Genomic DNA, 16,564 nt, shown 5'->3' with positions numbered 1-16,564 from the left:
GATCACTAATTGAGAAAATGCCTTACAGCTGGATCTCATGGAGGCATCTTCCCAACTGAAGCTCCTTTCTCTGTGATAACTCCAGCCTGTGTCAATTTGACACCCAAAGCCAGCCAGTACATTTTTTTTTTTTCATTCTCCTGCCAGGCACACTTAATTCTTGTTTATAGTGTAATGCTGTGGGGAGTGACTTTCTCCCAGTTTGAATATTCAAAGATGCAGCAACACAGGCCCAATAGTTCTATACCTGTCTGCACTCATATGTAGGAAAAGACCCTCAACTTAAGTGCCTCTGCGATTCAGAGAGTGAACCAGGCTGACATGGGAAGTTGTTAACTGTTAGGTACTTGATTCCTATTTAAACTCAGTAAGCAGGCAACTTCAGCTGGGGAACACTCAGACAAGTTTGGGCCTGGGCTGAGATCGCCCCGCCCCTCGACAGCCCCGCCCTTCGACAGGCCAGCTCCGCCCCTCCCTGTCCTGGTCTCCAGCCGATCCCCTTGTCTGTGCAAGACCCGGGAGTGGAGGCGGGACCATAAACCTCAGCCAATGGGCGCCAGTGGGCTGGGCTGGCCGTAACATGGTTGCCCAGGTAACCAGTGAGCGGCCCCGCCCCTCCGGGCCAAGGCTTTGGCGCGCCGCTGAGTGTTGCTGGAGTGGGAACCCGGGTGTCTACCAGCAGCGTTCGCAAGATGCCCAAGTGGAGTCTGCGGCGGAGGCCAGGCCGTACACTCGGACTCCTGCTGCTGCTGGTCTTGAGCTTCCTGGTGCTCCGCAGGTGAGAGAACGCTCCGCCCAGCACCTATGGGACTCCTTTGGTCCCAGCCCAACACCTCCGGTTCTGGTCTGCCACAAGTCTGGGAAACCGCGACTCTAATCTCTTAGAGCGCTCCAACAGCCTGGAGTCCCTTCGAGCCTCCAGTCATTCTTACCCTGCCTCTGGGTAAAGCAGGCAGGCACAGCCCTGTCAGTCCCTAGGGGTCAGTGTGTTGAGTTTCGCAGCGTTCCATACTTGGTGCTGGATTCTGCTGTTCATAGTCATGTCCAGTCCTGTGGGAAGATCGACAGAACTGGCTTTCTCGTTTCTCTTCAGACACCCCCATCACTCCTTCATGTAGCTCCCACTGCTTTTCTTCCAGACCCCTACATTTCCTCCCAAGCTGGAAGTCTCTATTCTGCAAAGTTAGTGTTGTGATGTCCACCGTGAAGGTGAAGTCCGTGGACTTCTCTCAGATTCTCAACCCTGATTTACACCGCACTGCTGTTTATGTCTGTCCACTTTCCTCCTTCACTTTTGTACGGCCCCCTTTTATGAACGCTATTTGTCCCAGTCGGTGGTGTTCATTGAAAGAAAGGTTTACCCACTGCCCATGAACAAGTTTTCTGGTGATCCATTCCAGAAGGTTTCCAAAGCATATCTATTTATAGGAGTCACCGGCCTGACGATCTTCCAGGTCAATGCCTGGCGCTTTACATATTCAAACTCTCCAGTGTTGCTGGGAAGCTTGGCAGCAACATGAAATAATTTGTCAGTAGACTTGAGGTCAGCCTTGGGAACTGGTGGTAGCTTACCACCCTTAGTTTTGTCTTTGGTTCCTTTCTTCATTTACCTGAACCAGAAACTAGGGCTTTTTATTTTTTTTATTTTTATTTAAGATCTGAGTCCTTTTTGCTGCCGTGAGAACACATTTGGAAACTTCACGTGAACACCCTTTCAAGACTTATACCTCTTTGTTTCTGAGAGGATGTCATATTGTTGGAGAAGAAACTAGATCTTTTCTCATTCTAGGGTCCGGGAAACTCCTAAGGCCTTTTGTTTCCTTAGTTGTTCCAAACACTTTGTTATTTATTCGTACTGCCCTTTCTTTGAATTTTAGTCATGGCTTCTGTCAAATTCTCAGCTTTCCCCAGGGGCACGGTTGATGTAACTCCATTGGTATTACTCCAGGCTGAGGCAACACAAGCTCTTGCATAGAGCAGGGAACCACGGAGCTGGAGCTCCAGAGAAATAGTTGCTTGTTTTTGATCGAAGTACACCTGTCCCTGCAGGTGACTCAGAGAGGTGACTGATGTGGGATGAGCCTGACTGAGAGGGGTGAGGGATGAGCCTGGTCAGGTAGCATTTTCTAATAGTCCTCAGGAAAATGTGTGGGAAGGAGGCGGGCCACTTGTCACCCAGCAGGACACTGATGAGGGGTCAGGCAAGGGACAGGACTATGAAGAAGCAGCCTAACCCTCTCATAGGTGAGTAACTGATTCCCTACCCAGGCAAGCCGGCCACAGCAGAAATCAGGCTGGGACTGTGGACTGGGTTGGAATTCATAGTTGTGGCTCAAGCCTGAAGTTGCTTCATGACACTCTCCTTTACAGCAGGCAAGGAAGGTTAAAGAGGCATTGACCCAAGATCAGGGCCATCTTTTGGGATCCCTTGAGAGAACAAGTCTCTTTGGCATCATTTTGACTATATCTTCTCCATAGGTGCATCCTGTCTAGTTCTTTCTGTATTAACATAGATGAGTTACTTTAATAGCTATGAAGCCAAAGGGAAACAAACTGGCCCTCACTTCCTGGCTTCCCCCAGCTTTGACTAGGTCATTAACTAAGTGGGTGGTGGGGGCCTCTCCCAGCTGTTGTTGGGGAATGTTGGTGTGGCTAATAGAATATGGGTCACATGGAAACTGGCTGCTCTCCTCAAAGTTCTCTGGAGCCCAGCTTTAGGACCAGTCCTTTTCCTGGATCCCATCAGCAGGTATTTTGAGGTTTCTGGGGGTTAGGTGTCTGGCTTAGAAACATTGCTTTTTTATTTCCTGCAGTTTATTCACAGGTGATTATAGCTGTTTGATTAAATCATATCTAAGACATATTTAAGAGGGCTAAAAAATGACTTTATGGGAAGATTTTATTCAATTTGGTGTTTTCTTTTTGTGCCAAATGATGCCTTTGATGTAGATAATGTGGGAAAAATACTACTACAATTAAAAGTAGTAGAAATAACCATCTCCCCCCCCAAATTCTTTGGTATCCCATTGTTTCCCTCCCACTTCTTCTTCCTCTACAAGACTCAGTAACCACTGGTGGATTGTGTGTGTGTGTGTGCGCGTGCCCTCATATGTTATCTGAGGTGTGCACTGTCTCTTGGCTTGCTTCTTTTCTTTTCTTTCTCCCCACTTATCTTAAGAGTGGAGTCCTGTGTTTTCTGTCATGTGAGCCATGCTTACAGTTGGTTGCTCTCCTTTCTGGTTTTCCTTCCACTTGATGAACACAAGGAAGCCTATTTGATATGATCTGGCCACAGTCTCTTTATGATCCTTTTCCTCAGGGCACTTCACTGAGCAAATTCAGTCAGTTCTGCATATTTTAGGCTTAGATTTTTATCTGGCTAAAATGGGGGGCAGCGCTCAGGGAAGGAGGGGGAGGGAGAGGACAAGGAAGAGAGAGGGGGGAGAGAATGAATGAATTAGAATGAGTGAATGAATAAGTTAGTCAGCCTTGTGTTTCTTAGAGATGCATTCACTTCTTGGCTCTGCCCCTTTACCCGCAGTATCTGGATTCTCAGCCCTGATGTCTTTCTCTCAAACTATTCCTTGCTAAAAGTGGGTAAGTGGATGGCTTAGCTATGGTAGTTGCATTTAAATTTAAATCAGTGTGCTTTCCAGAGGCCCGGGGACAAATTGTGTCTGTCATCTGATGTTTCTTGGCGTTGCTGAGTTTTATGTATTTTAGGACTCCACTCTGTTTGAGTCCTGATTCACAGACCCCGGAGTGTCCAAACTCTTTGAGTATTGTCCCTTTCATCTTTTAGCGGTAAAGGTTTTAGAATCTGGGAAGTGTCTCTGGGCAGACAGTCACATGCCTCATAAAGGTGGCGAAGCAAAGTGGCCTGGGAGGTAGCTCACAGTGCAGGACAAGTAAGATGTCTGACTTACTCTGTGCTGGTATGATGGTGTTGGTACTGGGATTTTTACAGAGCCATGGTAGCCAATCTCTGAAGGAAACATTCTATTAGGATTTGACATTTTATTTTATTTTAAAGATTTATTTATTTCATTTATATGAGTACACTCCAGCTGTCTTCAGACACACCAGAAGAGGGCATCAAATCCCATTAGAGATGGTTGTGAGCCACCATGTGGTTGCTGGGAGTTGAACTCAGGACCTCTGGAGGAGCAGTCAGTGCTTTTAACCTCTGAGCCATCTCTCCAGCCCAGATTTTGATATTCTTGATCAGAGCAAAGAACTATGTGGCATTGGTATCAGGTCTATCAGAATGGTGGGAAAGGGTCCTTCCCACTTTGGGTCAAGTAAGTAGCAATGAAAATACATGCACTTGCTCTTTGCTAAAATGACAGTTTGACCTTCCGAACTTGCCTCCTCCAGCAGGGACAAAGACTTTTTGGTGTGGGCATGGTCTCTTCTCCATCCGGTCTCACAGTTTGCTTAAATCTATTACTCTGAATATTAAAGCCCATGTTGAAGAAAGAGTTTCCCTTGTGTGGGACTGTTCCTCAGATGAAAGGGCAGGGGTGGTTTTCAAGGCTTATGGTAAGGAAGCAGACACTTTCAGACTGCTGTTTGTTTGCCCGAGAGAGACTCAGCTGGTATTCATGGCTGTTCCCAAGAATTAAGAAGATGTTTTCAAGTATTTAAAAATTGTGAGTAGGTAATAAATGAACATTCCGACGATAGAGGGAGCATCAGTGAGAAGAAACTCCTCTATCCCAATTTCCCTTCCCACCAGAAAGTTACTGATGCTCTTTTAGATGCATTGTACACATACATGAAAAGATAGCTGTATTGTTTTTCTACTGGTCCATTAGATACATAATTTATTTAAGCATTCCCCCACTTGATGGGCATTGATTGTTTTCAGTCTTTTAGCTCCTGAAGTGCAGTAAATATCCAGTGGGTGGCTTTCTATAAGTAGAATTGCTGATCATAACGGATATTAATTTTCAATCTTGGTAGATTCTTCCAAAACAGCATATTTCTTTTCTTCTGGGTCATATAAAGGGCATTTTGAGCTCAACTGTCTAGACTAAGGGAGGAACTTCTTTCTAGTTTGTGTGTAGGACAATATAGATTCCTGAGGTTTTATAAAGATTAATGTGCCTATTACATGCCTTTGTGATATAATCCTAAGAAACAGATTTTAAAGCACTCTATCCAGCTGCGCTGTTTCCTGTATCTGAAGGTTGTTCTGTCTGTACTCGCAGAATTACCCCATAGGCTTATTATTAAAGACCAAGAATCTTTTTGAATTATCAGAGTTTTTACTTCCATCTAGGCTGAAATACTCATAAATTTATTAATTTATGAGGCTTTTAATGGATTCTTTTTTGGTCACAGTAAAAGTACACTATCTCTGAAGTCCATTGTAATTGTCCTTTTTGTCAGGTGTGAATATCCAAAAGGGTTTCCTTATTTCACTACTGGGTATCAAGGTATCCATCTAATACATGCCTCTTCATGTATATGTTTCCTACAGGATTTAGAAAACGTTGTCCTCTGAAGCACAAAACTGTCTGAGGGCCAAGAGGACAGACATCTATAGCCTGGGAAGCAGTCTAAATCTTTTCAAAAGGAAAAGTAGAGACAGTAGGGTTGCGGTAGTGCCTTGTGTCGCTGTAGAGAGCACACACTGGCTTCTGGGTTTGAAATCCAGATCCTTGTAGAGGCTGTTTGATGACTCAGCAAAGTAAGAGTCCAAAGCGTTGTTCAGCTAGAGGGCGGATATCCGAAACTGAGCTATGTGGGAGCTGATGCAGGGGGGTTGCTATGTGTGTATAATGAGGTCTCTGGGCTTTTTAATGTACCTGCTAGGTAGAATTGTGGTCTGTGGCCAGGCTACTGGGATAAATGAGGTAGTGGGTATTCTTGTGGTTTCTCTGCTAGCCTGATGATCTGAACTGAATTCAGTTCATCTTTGGTTTGGGAAACCCTAAGAGGCTCACAGTGCATCTGGAAGTTGAACTTGTACGCTCTCATCTTGGACACCATATTATGTATTTTACCAAAGTAATTAGCCATTAGGGTTCGTAAGTTGTGGGAATGGAAGGACTACTGTTCTAGACAGCTGGTTTAGGTGCCCGGCTTGCTACAGGAACGTGCAACCTGGTTTTGATTCCTGATCACCACATTCAGCTGCTCCTGGTGATGTCTGTGTTGTATCATCTCATGGGGATACTGGACCATTTATGTCTGGTCAGGCTATGGTGAACAGATTCTTGAAGGAGGTGTCTTTGTCTCTAGTGAAGCTTCCTAGCCCCACCGAAAACCTGGTACTGAAAAAATCAGTGTTTGCAGGATTTACAGAGGACCCTCTGGCATGGCGACAGGCACTCCAAAATCACTCTGATTTGGATATGTCATTTAAGAAGCTTGTTCCAGGAGGTGGCAGGATCTGGTCTTCTCCTACCCAAGTGTCTTACAAGTTGACTGACAGTTTTTATTTTAAGTTGACCATTGAAATTCCACTCACGGGCCTATTCAGAGTGAAAAAGGTGGTAATCTGTCACTGGGTCTCACATAGCAGCACAGCTTATCCTATCCAGGGACATGCTGCTTGCTGGAGCCTGTACTGTACTCTCTGTTCTACTGATCCACCTCAGTGATCAGGGGCAAAGTGTCAGGAAGCTTCCATCTTCACCCTGCTCCTTCACAAGGCTCAGCCTGATGAGGAGTCCTCACAGGACCTAACTCATGTCTCTTTGCTGCAGCCTGTTTCTATGTCTGTAGCCCTCCATAGCTGCAGGGGACACTGTATTTTCACTTGCCACTAGTTGGATGATTTACATGAGACCCCATTAGGAACACACATACAAATACACACACACACACTCACACTCACATGCACACACACATCTTTGTCTAGGACCCTTATCTAGAATGTGAGCAAGACTACCCTTTCTTCTAGGCAGAAGAACAAAACATGACTGAGCAGAGCAGGCCTTAGGCTGCAGGGCACAGCCCTTCTCCTAAATTTCTTCTTTAATAAAGAAAGAAATTTATTTATTTTTTAAAATAAAGCCAAGATACAAAAGCAACAGAAGTTCTAGAAAAAAGTAATATAAGCTCCCAGCTCCAAAGAAGGTAGGTACTTATGGTTTCATCCAAGAAACTGCTATCATGAGTGAACTGCTTGCTAAGGAAAACAACAGAATGCACTGGATTCCCCAGGGTTTGCTTATGTCCTTGGTAACAAGCCTAACTTAGGAGTGAAGCCCCTATGATCTTTAAACCAGCCAGTCAGAACCACACAGTTGGCATTTCCTGTATTCTAATAATACTGAGTTAATTACCCAGGAAATTATGGGGTTTATTCTTAATATGATGATTATTAGTATTAATGATCATGATTAGTGTTAATAACTATTTGCAGGGAGTTTTGTCCTTTGTTATATGAAGGTCTCCCTTGCATCATCTCTTTCTTACAGTGAATTCTCTGGAGACACCTAACATCTACTATCCTTGTTTTCCCACTGAATATATCCCTTTTATTGAGGTAGTAATGCCTTTTTTAGTAGGCTACCAGAAAATTTCCAGAAAAAAAGATACGAATTTTCCAGAATTTGGAATTTGATAACAGTTAGTCATTTGCTTGTTTGTTTACTTCCTATTTCTTGAACAGCATTGTGAAATTTTGTTTTAAGTCTAAAAAATGATAGGCTATAAAAGGACAGAGAAAGAAAAAGAAAGAGGAGTTGAGAATGACTCCAGGATCCGGTCCTAAACAACTGCAAGTTCAGATTTGTTAGTGGGTGAGAGAAGAGGAGAAAAAGATATATGGAGGCAGGAAGCGGGACCCTTATCTGCTTGCTATATATTGCAATAAAGATATTAAGTCATATAATGGCTCATGGGAGTTTGAAGTTAAAAAGTTTGAAATGGAGCTGTATATTTTCTATGTGTGGTTTTGTTTTTCATCTCAAAACATTTTCTGATTTTTTTTGTGATTTTTTTTTTCCTCCACTCATTTGTTGGTTAGGAGTGCTGTTCAATTTCTACCTCTTTGAGAACTTTCTAGTTTTACTTCTCTTACTGATTCCTTGTTTGATTTCTGTGTGTGTGTGTGTGTGTGTGTGTGTGTGTGTATGAGAGAGACTGGGGGAGAGAAGTGGGGGTGGGAGGAGAGAGAGTGAGCCCATACAAGTTAGAGGTAAAAGTACAACCTGAAGTTTGTCTTTAACTTTGCAATCTGGTTAAGGCGCAGGTTTTGGTTCAGTAGGTCTCAGATTCCTGCATTTCCAACAAGCTACAGATGGCAATGCTCACTGTCTGCACACCACACTCAGAATTCAGCCTACACTGGTCACCAACTAGGTCACAGATGAAAATGCTTGTTACTGTCAAGAAATGAGATTCAAAGAACTTACTTCCAGCTTAGTCCATATCTCTGCGCTTAGCAGAATGAGTCCCTTGCACCTATAAATAGACATTTATAGGTGCTCACCAAGGAAAGCAAGAAGTAAGAATCCAGATGTGAACTTCAGCCAATAGCTAGAGATTTTTTTTTCAAGATCTGCCCAGCGAGTAGGATTGCTACCTGATAGAGTTATTTGTAACATGTATTATAAATGTCTTTAAAAATAATGAGCTTGTGTGTATGTATATTTTCATAACCAGATTGTCACTGTGTCCCTGTTTAAGACTTTAAAAGACTTAAAGAAAGAATGTGTCCTTCTAGTCATTACTCATAGTAGCCTGGCAGGTGTAGCAGGGTGTGTGTGTGAGTGTGTGTGTGTGTGTGTGTGTGTGTGTGTGTGTGTATGTGTAGGTGAGCAGGCAAATGAAGCAGAGCATGTACTTCAGAGGAAGTACCCTCAAACTCAGGGAGATACACAAATAGGCAGGGTTTGGCCCGTGGCAAGAATAGATTACATGCTGGCAGAGGCTTGGATCGGTAGGATTTCTCTGTACCGATCTTTCAGTGCAAAAGTTTTGGTAGTGTAATAAGATAGCCTGACAGAAAGTTAGGCATCAAAAGTATTTTCTACAAAAATGGGAGAGTGGCACCCATGGGATTATTTCATATTCATGTCATTAAATGCACGGAGTACGATTCTCTGTGCCGTGCAAGCTCATTAGCACGAGTTGCTTTCAAATAGGGATAAATTCCTTCATCATCCTCCACAGGGTGTTATTGTTACCTGAAGCTCCCAGTGGCCTTTCTGTGTGGTAGAGACAGGCATCAGTCCCATTCCACAGAAGAAACTCACCCACAGACTTGGAGTCATTAGTTTAGGGTGAGGATACCTACCAGGGGCCTCACATCACATCTAGATCTTCTACTTCCAGATGCTGCTCTTGTTTTCATCCCCTAAGAGTCATCAGATGTCTGGAAGATGAAGCTTTTCTGAGAGAGAGAGAGAGAGAGAGAGAGAGAGAGAGAGAGAGAGAGAGAGAGAGGAGAGGCATTTGGAAGCTGGTCATGTGTGTGTGTGAGAAGCCAAAAGAAATAGATCAAAAGTAATATTCATTGTTCATGAATGGTCCCAGAGAATCCCTAAGTATACCATGCTGCCCATACACTGTTCACACGCTTAGTAATCTGCCCATTCTGGGGCCATTAGGGCCATAGTTCTTGGTACTCAGATGCTGTTTTATGCGGAAGAGCCTGCCTGCAATAAGATGACCTCTCATTGCACGATCTATAATGAAAAAAGCAGTAATTAAAAATTGACTTTACACCAAATATTCTTCTGTTTGTATTTTTAGTCTCCAACTTCCCTAAACCTGTTCATGTTGCTTTTTTTCTCTTGACCTTCAAGAGTGTAGATAAGGAGAGAGACTTGTAGTCGTATAAATTATGAGAAACAAGCTGAGGGCTCCTCTTGGCCAGTCAACCACTGAGACATCAATAGGAACATTTTCATGGGCTGCAGCTACCCCATAGCCTTCCTGGGCATGCCCTTACCATGCTTTGTTAACCCTTAGTTAATACTAGATTTTCAGAAGATAATTAAGAACTCCATATGTGGTCAGTGAATGGATGCCATTTAATCTAGACACCTCTTTCTAGGTATCTGAATCCCAAGGTGGGCAGCTGTGACCATGAGGGGGCTCTGAGGTACTGTTTTAGTAGCTCTTGCTTTAATATCTAGTCTGATGGCTTAGAGCAACTGGCAATAGTAGGAGCCTGTGAGCTGCAGCTGCTCCTGTGTCTGTGACACTAGAGAGGTCTTCCTCATGTAGTATGACCCTTCCTCATCCTTTCTCCTTTTAGCCCACGTGTCTTCATGTTGAACGTTGTGTCTGTCTTGTTCCTGGCTGCAGCGTCTGCTTGCTCTTCCCCTGCAGTGGGGCCCAGCCCAGGAAGTAGTGCTGAAGAAAGTCACCTTTCAAGGTTTGGCTAAGTGGGAGGTTTCTCTGGCCACCCTGGGAGCAGGTGAAAGAGAGAAAACAGAAGACTTGTGAAGGAGAGAAGGACACAGTGTGCGTCTCTGTGCTGGTGCTTACTGCTGTGGAAACGCTAGACCACATGAGGGCATTTGCTTTTCCAGGTTGAACTGGAGCACTCTGGTTCCCCTATGGCTCCAACGTCAGCGCCTGGGACTTCGAACAAAAGGCCCAGACTTCATTCTGGAGGACTCCACCTTTCAGATTCTGGGGGGATCCATACACTATTTCCGTGTACCCAGGGAGTACTGGAGGGACCGCCTGCTCAAATTGAAAGCCTGTGGCTTGAATACCCTTACCACGTAAGTGCTGTCTCCTCATCCCTCCACCAAGCCTAGCTACCAAATAGAGCCCCTGCAAAAGTGTTTGCAGGAAGAAAGCTATTACAGGAAGCCAGCCGATGTTGCTTGCTTAGGTTTGCAAGTTCTACAGAACTCCCAACAGATGTGTTAGGGGAGATGCAATCAAGTAGTGGAGAGGAGAGAGGGAGAAGGAGGGAGAGGGGGAGGGAGAGAGAGGGAGAGAAGCATAGATATAGATATAGGAGTTGGTTTGTTTGTTCATTTTGTGGCTTGAATAAATAAACTGCTTTTTCACAGTTCTGCAGGCTAACCACGCAGAGTCTCAGAGTCAAGCTGTCTATAATCTGTTTTCTCCTGGAGCCTCCATGGCTTGTGGGGAACTGTCATCTCCCTGTTTCCTCAAGTGACTTTTCCATTGTAACTGTGCACAACAAAAAGAGTTTTTGTTGTTGTTATAAAGACATGCTACAAGTAATTCTCTCTTTCTTTCTCTCTATCTCTCTCTTTCTTTTTGAGAGGTGAACTATACAGCTCAGTGTGGCTTCATACTCTGTCCTCCTCGAGTAGAGTCTTGGATGCTGGGATTGCAGGTGTGCCTCACTTTGTCTAGATTGACCAGTAATGTTTTATACAAGCAACTTCTGCTTCCCAAATTTGTACCCTGGATGAGTGTAGTCCTCTTCAAGGGCAGTGGCCTATCAGCAAGTCAGCATCTATTTTCTGGAAAGATCTTTGGACGGTTGTGATTATGATCCCTGCATGTAGCCTGGTGCTCCTTGGCAGGCACCAGATAAAACGTCGACTGTGCAAGTCATCAGAAAACGAGGTTCAGAGGCTCAGCTGTCAAGAGTGACCTGACTTTGGTTCCCAGCATTCATGTCAGCCTTACAACCTGCTTGTGTCTCAAGCACCCGAGGCACCGTTGGTCTTTGTGAGAACCTGAACTCACATGCATATGTCCCCCCAACCCATGACACACATGCAGAGAATTAAAATGAATAGAAATAAATAGAAACAGGCCCAGTTATGAACAATATTGGTCTTTTTATGGCTTTATCCTCAAAATTTCTAACCTATATTTGGGGCTATTTCTATGAAATAAAAAGGATCAACAGCTTGAAATTCTCCATTATTAGGCAAAAAGGTATGATTATAAATCAAAGAAGTGGGCTACCTTGAGTGATTTGTGAACTAGCTTTGAAGATAGTTGTAAAAGGGACACTTTTAATAAATCAGAGCTCTGTTGAGAGAAATGGGGACAATTTCTTAGAGGGCCCCTAAAGGCCTTGAGAATACTGCAGTGTGTGCTAATCTGGAGTCACAGAACCTGACCTTTTACTCCAAATATCTCATACTTCACCTTAGTCAAGTTGACTCTCTGTCCTCCTAAGGCAATGCAATGTTCTTCCTAGGGCCTGCCTTGAATTCTAATGGTCCTCATGCCTGGTTCCAAGGTCTGAAGCTATCTGTCATAATCAGTGTTAGATGCTTATGTGGATGAACAAACTTCCCTGCAATTATCTTGTCTTTTACAGCTATGTGCCATGGAACCTCCATGAGCCAGAAAGAGGCAAATTCGACTTCTCCGGGAACCTGGACCTAGAGTATGTAGTCTTGGTGCTTCTGTGCCTGGTCTGGGATGGGAAGTTACTTGGGGTTGGTGACAAGCCATCAGGATGTTCCGTCTTGACTCTGTTTTGAGAAACTGAGGACTGGGTCTTGAGCCTTGTTCTTAGAGTGCTGAGAAAGGCTTTGAACTCAGGGCCTGGATGCTCTCCAGCTGTGACATATTACCCAGGGCTCTCAGCCTACATACAGGTTCCTGTCCTCCTTTTCACTACAGTCCAGAGAGTCTAGATCCCATATCCCACCAGAATCCTTGTTGGGGTTCATATACCTGGGATGGAGTTGGCTGCTTCTGAGTGCAAAGTTCCTGTATGTTGTCTGTCTGACCACGTCCAGTGGGTCTGCAGGGATGGTCCTGATGCAAGGAAGCAGTGCATACCCAGCTCCCTGGGCTTCTGGCTCCCTGTGTTGTGCAAGAATTCTCTGCTATGTTGAGCTTTGGCCATGTCCCTCTTACGCCATGTTTCCTGATTGAGAGAGGAAGGGGCAGGGAGGAACAGGGAAGAATTGATACCCAAAATGCCTGTGGTTCCTCCCATATTTAATCTTATTCTAGATTCTCAGGGCTGACATTTTTTTTTCTCTTCTTAGGGCCTTTATCCAGCTGGCTGCAAAGATTGGGCTGTGGGTGATTCTGCGACCAGGGCCCTACATCTGTAGTGAGATTGACCTCGGGGGCTTGCCCAGGTGAGAGATGGCAGTGTGGGTCTCCAGAGTAGCTGGAAGTGTCTGGGTGCTTAGAGGTGTTGACTTAGTATTTTTTTTTAAGGTAGTTTTCATTCTGTGCAGAATTTTCTCTTTGAAGCAAGGGGCATTGGCATAATGCTGCCATCCCTGCTGTTGTTGAGTAACCTCAGGTCCTTCTATGTGTCAGGTGGCAGCAGTTGGAGGTATCTGCCTGGAGGCATTTCATTGTTCTGGCCACACTGGAGAGGCACCCAGGCAGGTTACTTATCTGATCTGTCCATCAATACAAAAGGAAACAAACCAAATCATCCTATCTGTTTCTTAGAGATATTACTGGTGATTTATTAAAACCCCAAGTATTGCTGTAGTGTAGAGGAATTGGTCTTGCGGTTTTGTCCTCAGTCCTCCTGGGTCTGTTCTGCCTAAGTGTAATTTCCAGTAAGGTCAGTGTGCTGAGCATTATGCTGTGGGAGTGATGTCTGAATGGGTATCATGTGGACCCACATCTGTTCCTTTCTCAACAAGACTGCCTTCATTTTCAGGCAAAGAAAAAGTTCTGTCTTATCAAGTGTTATCATCGTCCTCACAGCATCAATCACAGGTGGCTAGCCACAAGCTCTGCCCACCTGTTCTGTGCCTGACCTCACAGCATCAATCACAGGTGGCAAGCCACAGGCTCCACCCATATGCACTGTTTCTGTCCTTACAGCATCAATCACAGGTGGCTAGTCACAGTCTCTGCCCACCTGTGTTGTGTCTGACCTCACAGCATCAATCACTGGTGGCTAGTCACAGGCTCCACCCATCTGCACTATCTCTGTCCTTACAGCATCAATCACAGGTGGCTAGTCACAGCTTCTGCCCACCTGTGCTGTGCCTGACCTCACAGCATCAATGACTGGTGGCTAGCAACAGGCTCTGCCCACTTCTGCTGTTCCCAAGAGGCTGAACCTCTTGGTCCTAGAAGTGGCTTGGGGAACTCTGTCTTCACAGCACACGTACTATGCCCAGATCTTATCTGCTCTCTGTTTCCAGCATGGCCTGCCCTTCCGTCAGGGGTACAACTTGTCTTTTGTCCAGCAGCCAGGATCATTCTGATCTGGCACAGTGTTTCAGGCAGAGCTGTGAGCACACAAGCTGCTTGGCCCTTTCTGCGGATTAGACACCTGTGCCACTGTCAGCATTTTCCTTGGGCTCAGCTGGAGCCGGGCATAGGAGGACAACAGGGTTTAACACCCTTAAATTAGAAGCAATGGGGACTCTTAGATCTGCTCTCCCTTGCCATGGAGGGGGGCACTCTCCATGGGTGGGTGCATCCCATTCATGAGGGATTCCCAGGAGTATAGGATGTCAGTGCTTTGAGAAAATAGGCCTCCTTGATAGTTCAGGATGTGCAGGTCAGGTTAGGGGAGACACTCCCTTCAGCCTTTCATTATCAGCTGACATTCCTTGATATGTTTCTGTCACTTTTCAGAGATTCCGAGTTAGGGGAAGGGAGACATTAGAGCCTCTTGTTAGAAAACATGATTTTTAGGACTTCATTTGAATGGGAAGCACTTTGGCTTTAGCTTTGGAGCTAGCCCCTGGTGCTGAATTTTTGTTGGGATATGTGACCACAGCAGATCAAGGGACAACTTCAATTTGCTCTCCTGCTGCTGCTCTGGTGGCAGACTGCAGCACACAGGCTCCCGAGTCCCTCTGATACCATCTCACAAGTCAACAGGATCATTTTTCTGGGGCATCCCGGAAGGTTGAATCTGGGCTTCTCTAGTCCAGTGATTTGTAATCCTTTTGACCTTGCCTTCCTCCCTGCCTTGGGATGGGGTCTTACTGCACAGGCCAGCTACCTCACTATTTAGCTTAGGCTGCTTTTAAGACCCTGATTCCCCTGTTTCAGCTGAGTGCTGGATTCCAGGAGTGCTCTGATGCCCGTTTGGGCCGCTAGTGTAAATACTTGAAGACCAGGTCTTGCTGTTCTTTTTCCAGCGGGCAGTTAAGAGCACCTGTAGCCTTGAAGTTCAACCCAAACTTCCCAAGGCATTCAGTGTGTAGGCTGGCACTGTGATGTGTTTGCCTCTGGACTGCGTGCATAGCTTCCTGACTTCCTAGCTAGTTGGTGGTGGTGGGATGGTAACTGGCCCTGGCCTGACCTGCTCTCCAGACTCATTCTTGAGTGGGTTGAAGCTGCTTCCTTTCCATGCTCACTGGCCTGCCCAAGCAAACCCACAGACGATAGCACTGATACTCCTTTTCCTCATTTCTGTCTCCAAGCTGGCTCCTCCAAGACCCTGACATGAAGCTGAGGACAACCTACCACGGCTTCACTAAGGCAGTGGATCTTTACTTTGACCACCTGATGTCCAGGGTGGTGCCACTTCAGGTAAAAGAAAAAGCAAAGGCGTTTTGATTTTCTGCCTGTCTTCTAAATAGCATGCAATCTTCAGTAAGCTTGCAGATGAGGGCCCTGCAGTTCTTCTCACCACAAGGGCACACTCTTCATCATTCTGTGAGAGCTTGATTTAGAACACAAGGGCCCGAAGTACTTGTGTTTTCAAAGAGTGTGCATACTAGTGTGATCTCAGGCAGAACTGAAATAACAGGTGGACATGGGGACACATATTAGTCTGTGCAGCTAGAGCTCTAACTGAGCTTGGGTCAGTAGGAGGCCTTAGGAACTGAAGCATGCATCTGTCAGGGTCTCAGTGACACAGTGACCACACAGGGCACAGCACACATGGGAAGGCCCAAGATGGGACATGAGAATTCTGTGTAAGGATAAAGCTCTAATTGATGTCTTTTCAAAGTATGCTACCAAATGGTGCTATAAAATTCATTCCTATTATTCAAGACAAATGTATTCAGATGAAACTTCGGTAGAAAGAATCTTAATATTTTATGTAACAGTTCCAAGTAATAACAAACAGGAATGGGATTAATTAGCCCAGTTGCTGTGTAAAACCACAAAGAATGATATTAGGAAATTAGTACAGCAATAAAATAGTACACTGATTTAAAAAAAAACAAACCACTCTTGGGTTAATGGTTTGGAACATTCATAGCAATATGAGTTCAAATAAACAGCCAGATGAAACAGGTTATCAGAGTTGGTTTGAAAGCCACATAAGCAAGGAAAAATTTATATACATATACCCCAATATCAATTGAGCCACATTTGCAGAAAATTTATAACTATACATCAGATGTAGCTGCTTATGTATATCAGATGTAACTGAGTGTCCTGTCTTTTTATTTACTGAACTAAATATGAAAGAATCAGGAAGCTTGGGATTTCTTGGCCTAGCTTGTCCTAGCACATAGAGTTCCTGAGATGGTCCAGTGCATTACGTGGTGGGAGCAGCAGTGAAGGTTTTCTGGGGATGCATTCTGAGGCATGTGAATAGAATCACCAGCTCTGTTCATGGGTACAGCACAATTGCTTCACTTGATTTTTTTATTTTGTAAGATGTATTTAACAAAAACTGAGCCTTTTAAGTATACAGTTAATCATCACTATATATATATATATATATATATATATATACACATATACATAT

General features: G+C 44.7%; 1 protein-coding gene across 2 annotated transcripts in view; it reads left to right on the top strand.

The window, feature by feature from the left end:
* Window positions 1-613: 613 nt before the first annotated feature.
* Glb1l2 (galactosidase beta 1 like 2) overlaps window positions 614-16,564 on the top strand; it is a 42,903-nt gene continuing 26,952 nt past the window's right edge. Inside the window, exons 1-5 of one of the 2 annotated variants that reach the window (XM_021172140.1) lie at window positions 614-778; window positions 10,500-10,697; window positions 12,233-12,301; window positions 12,915-13,010; window positions 15,282-15,390. In XM_021172140.1, coding sequence (XP_021027799.1) covers window positions 693-778; window positions 10,500-10,697; window positions 12,233-12,301; window positions 12,915-13,010; window positions 15,282-15,390 — 558 coding nt within the window. In that variant the 5' untranslated portion in view covers window positions 614-692. The remainder of the gene's footprint in view (window positions 779-10,499; window positions 10,698-12,232; window positions 12,302-12,914; window positions 13,011-15,281; window positions 15,391-16,564) is intronic. The other variant, XM_029481926.1, reaches the window with a different exon arrangement.

This window comes from Mus caroli, chromosome 9, assembly GCF_900094665.2.
Source record: "Mus caroli chromosome 9, CAROLI_EIJ_v1.1, whole genome shotgun sequence".
Lineage (NCBI taxonomy): Eukaryota > Metazoa > Chordata > Mammalia > Rodentia > Muridae > Mus > Mus caroli.
This window is presented reverse-complemented; position numbering and strand designations above follow the sequence as displayed.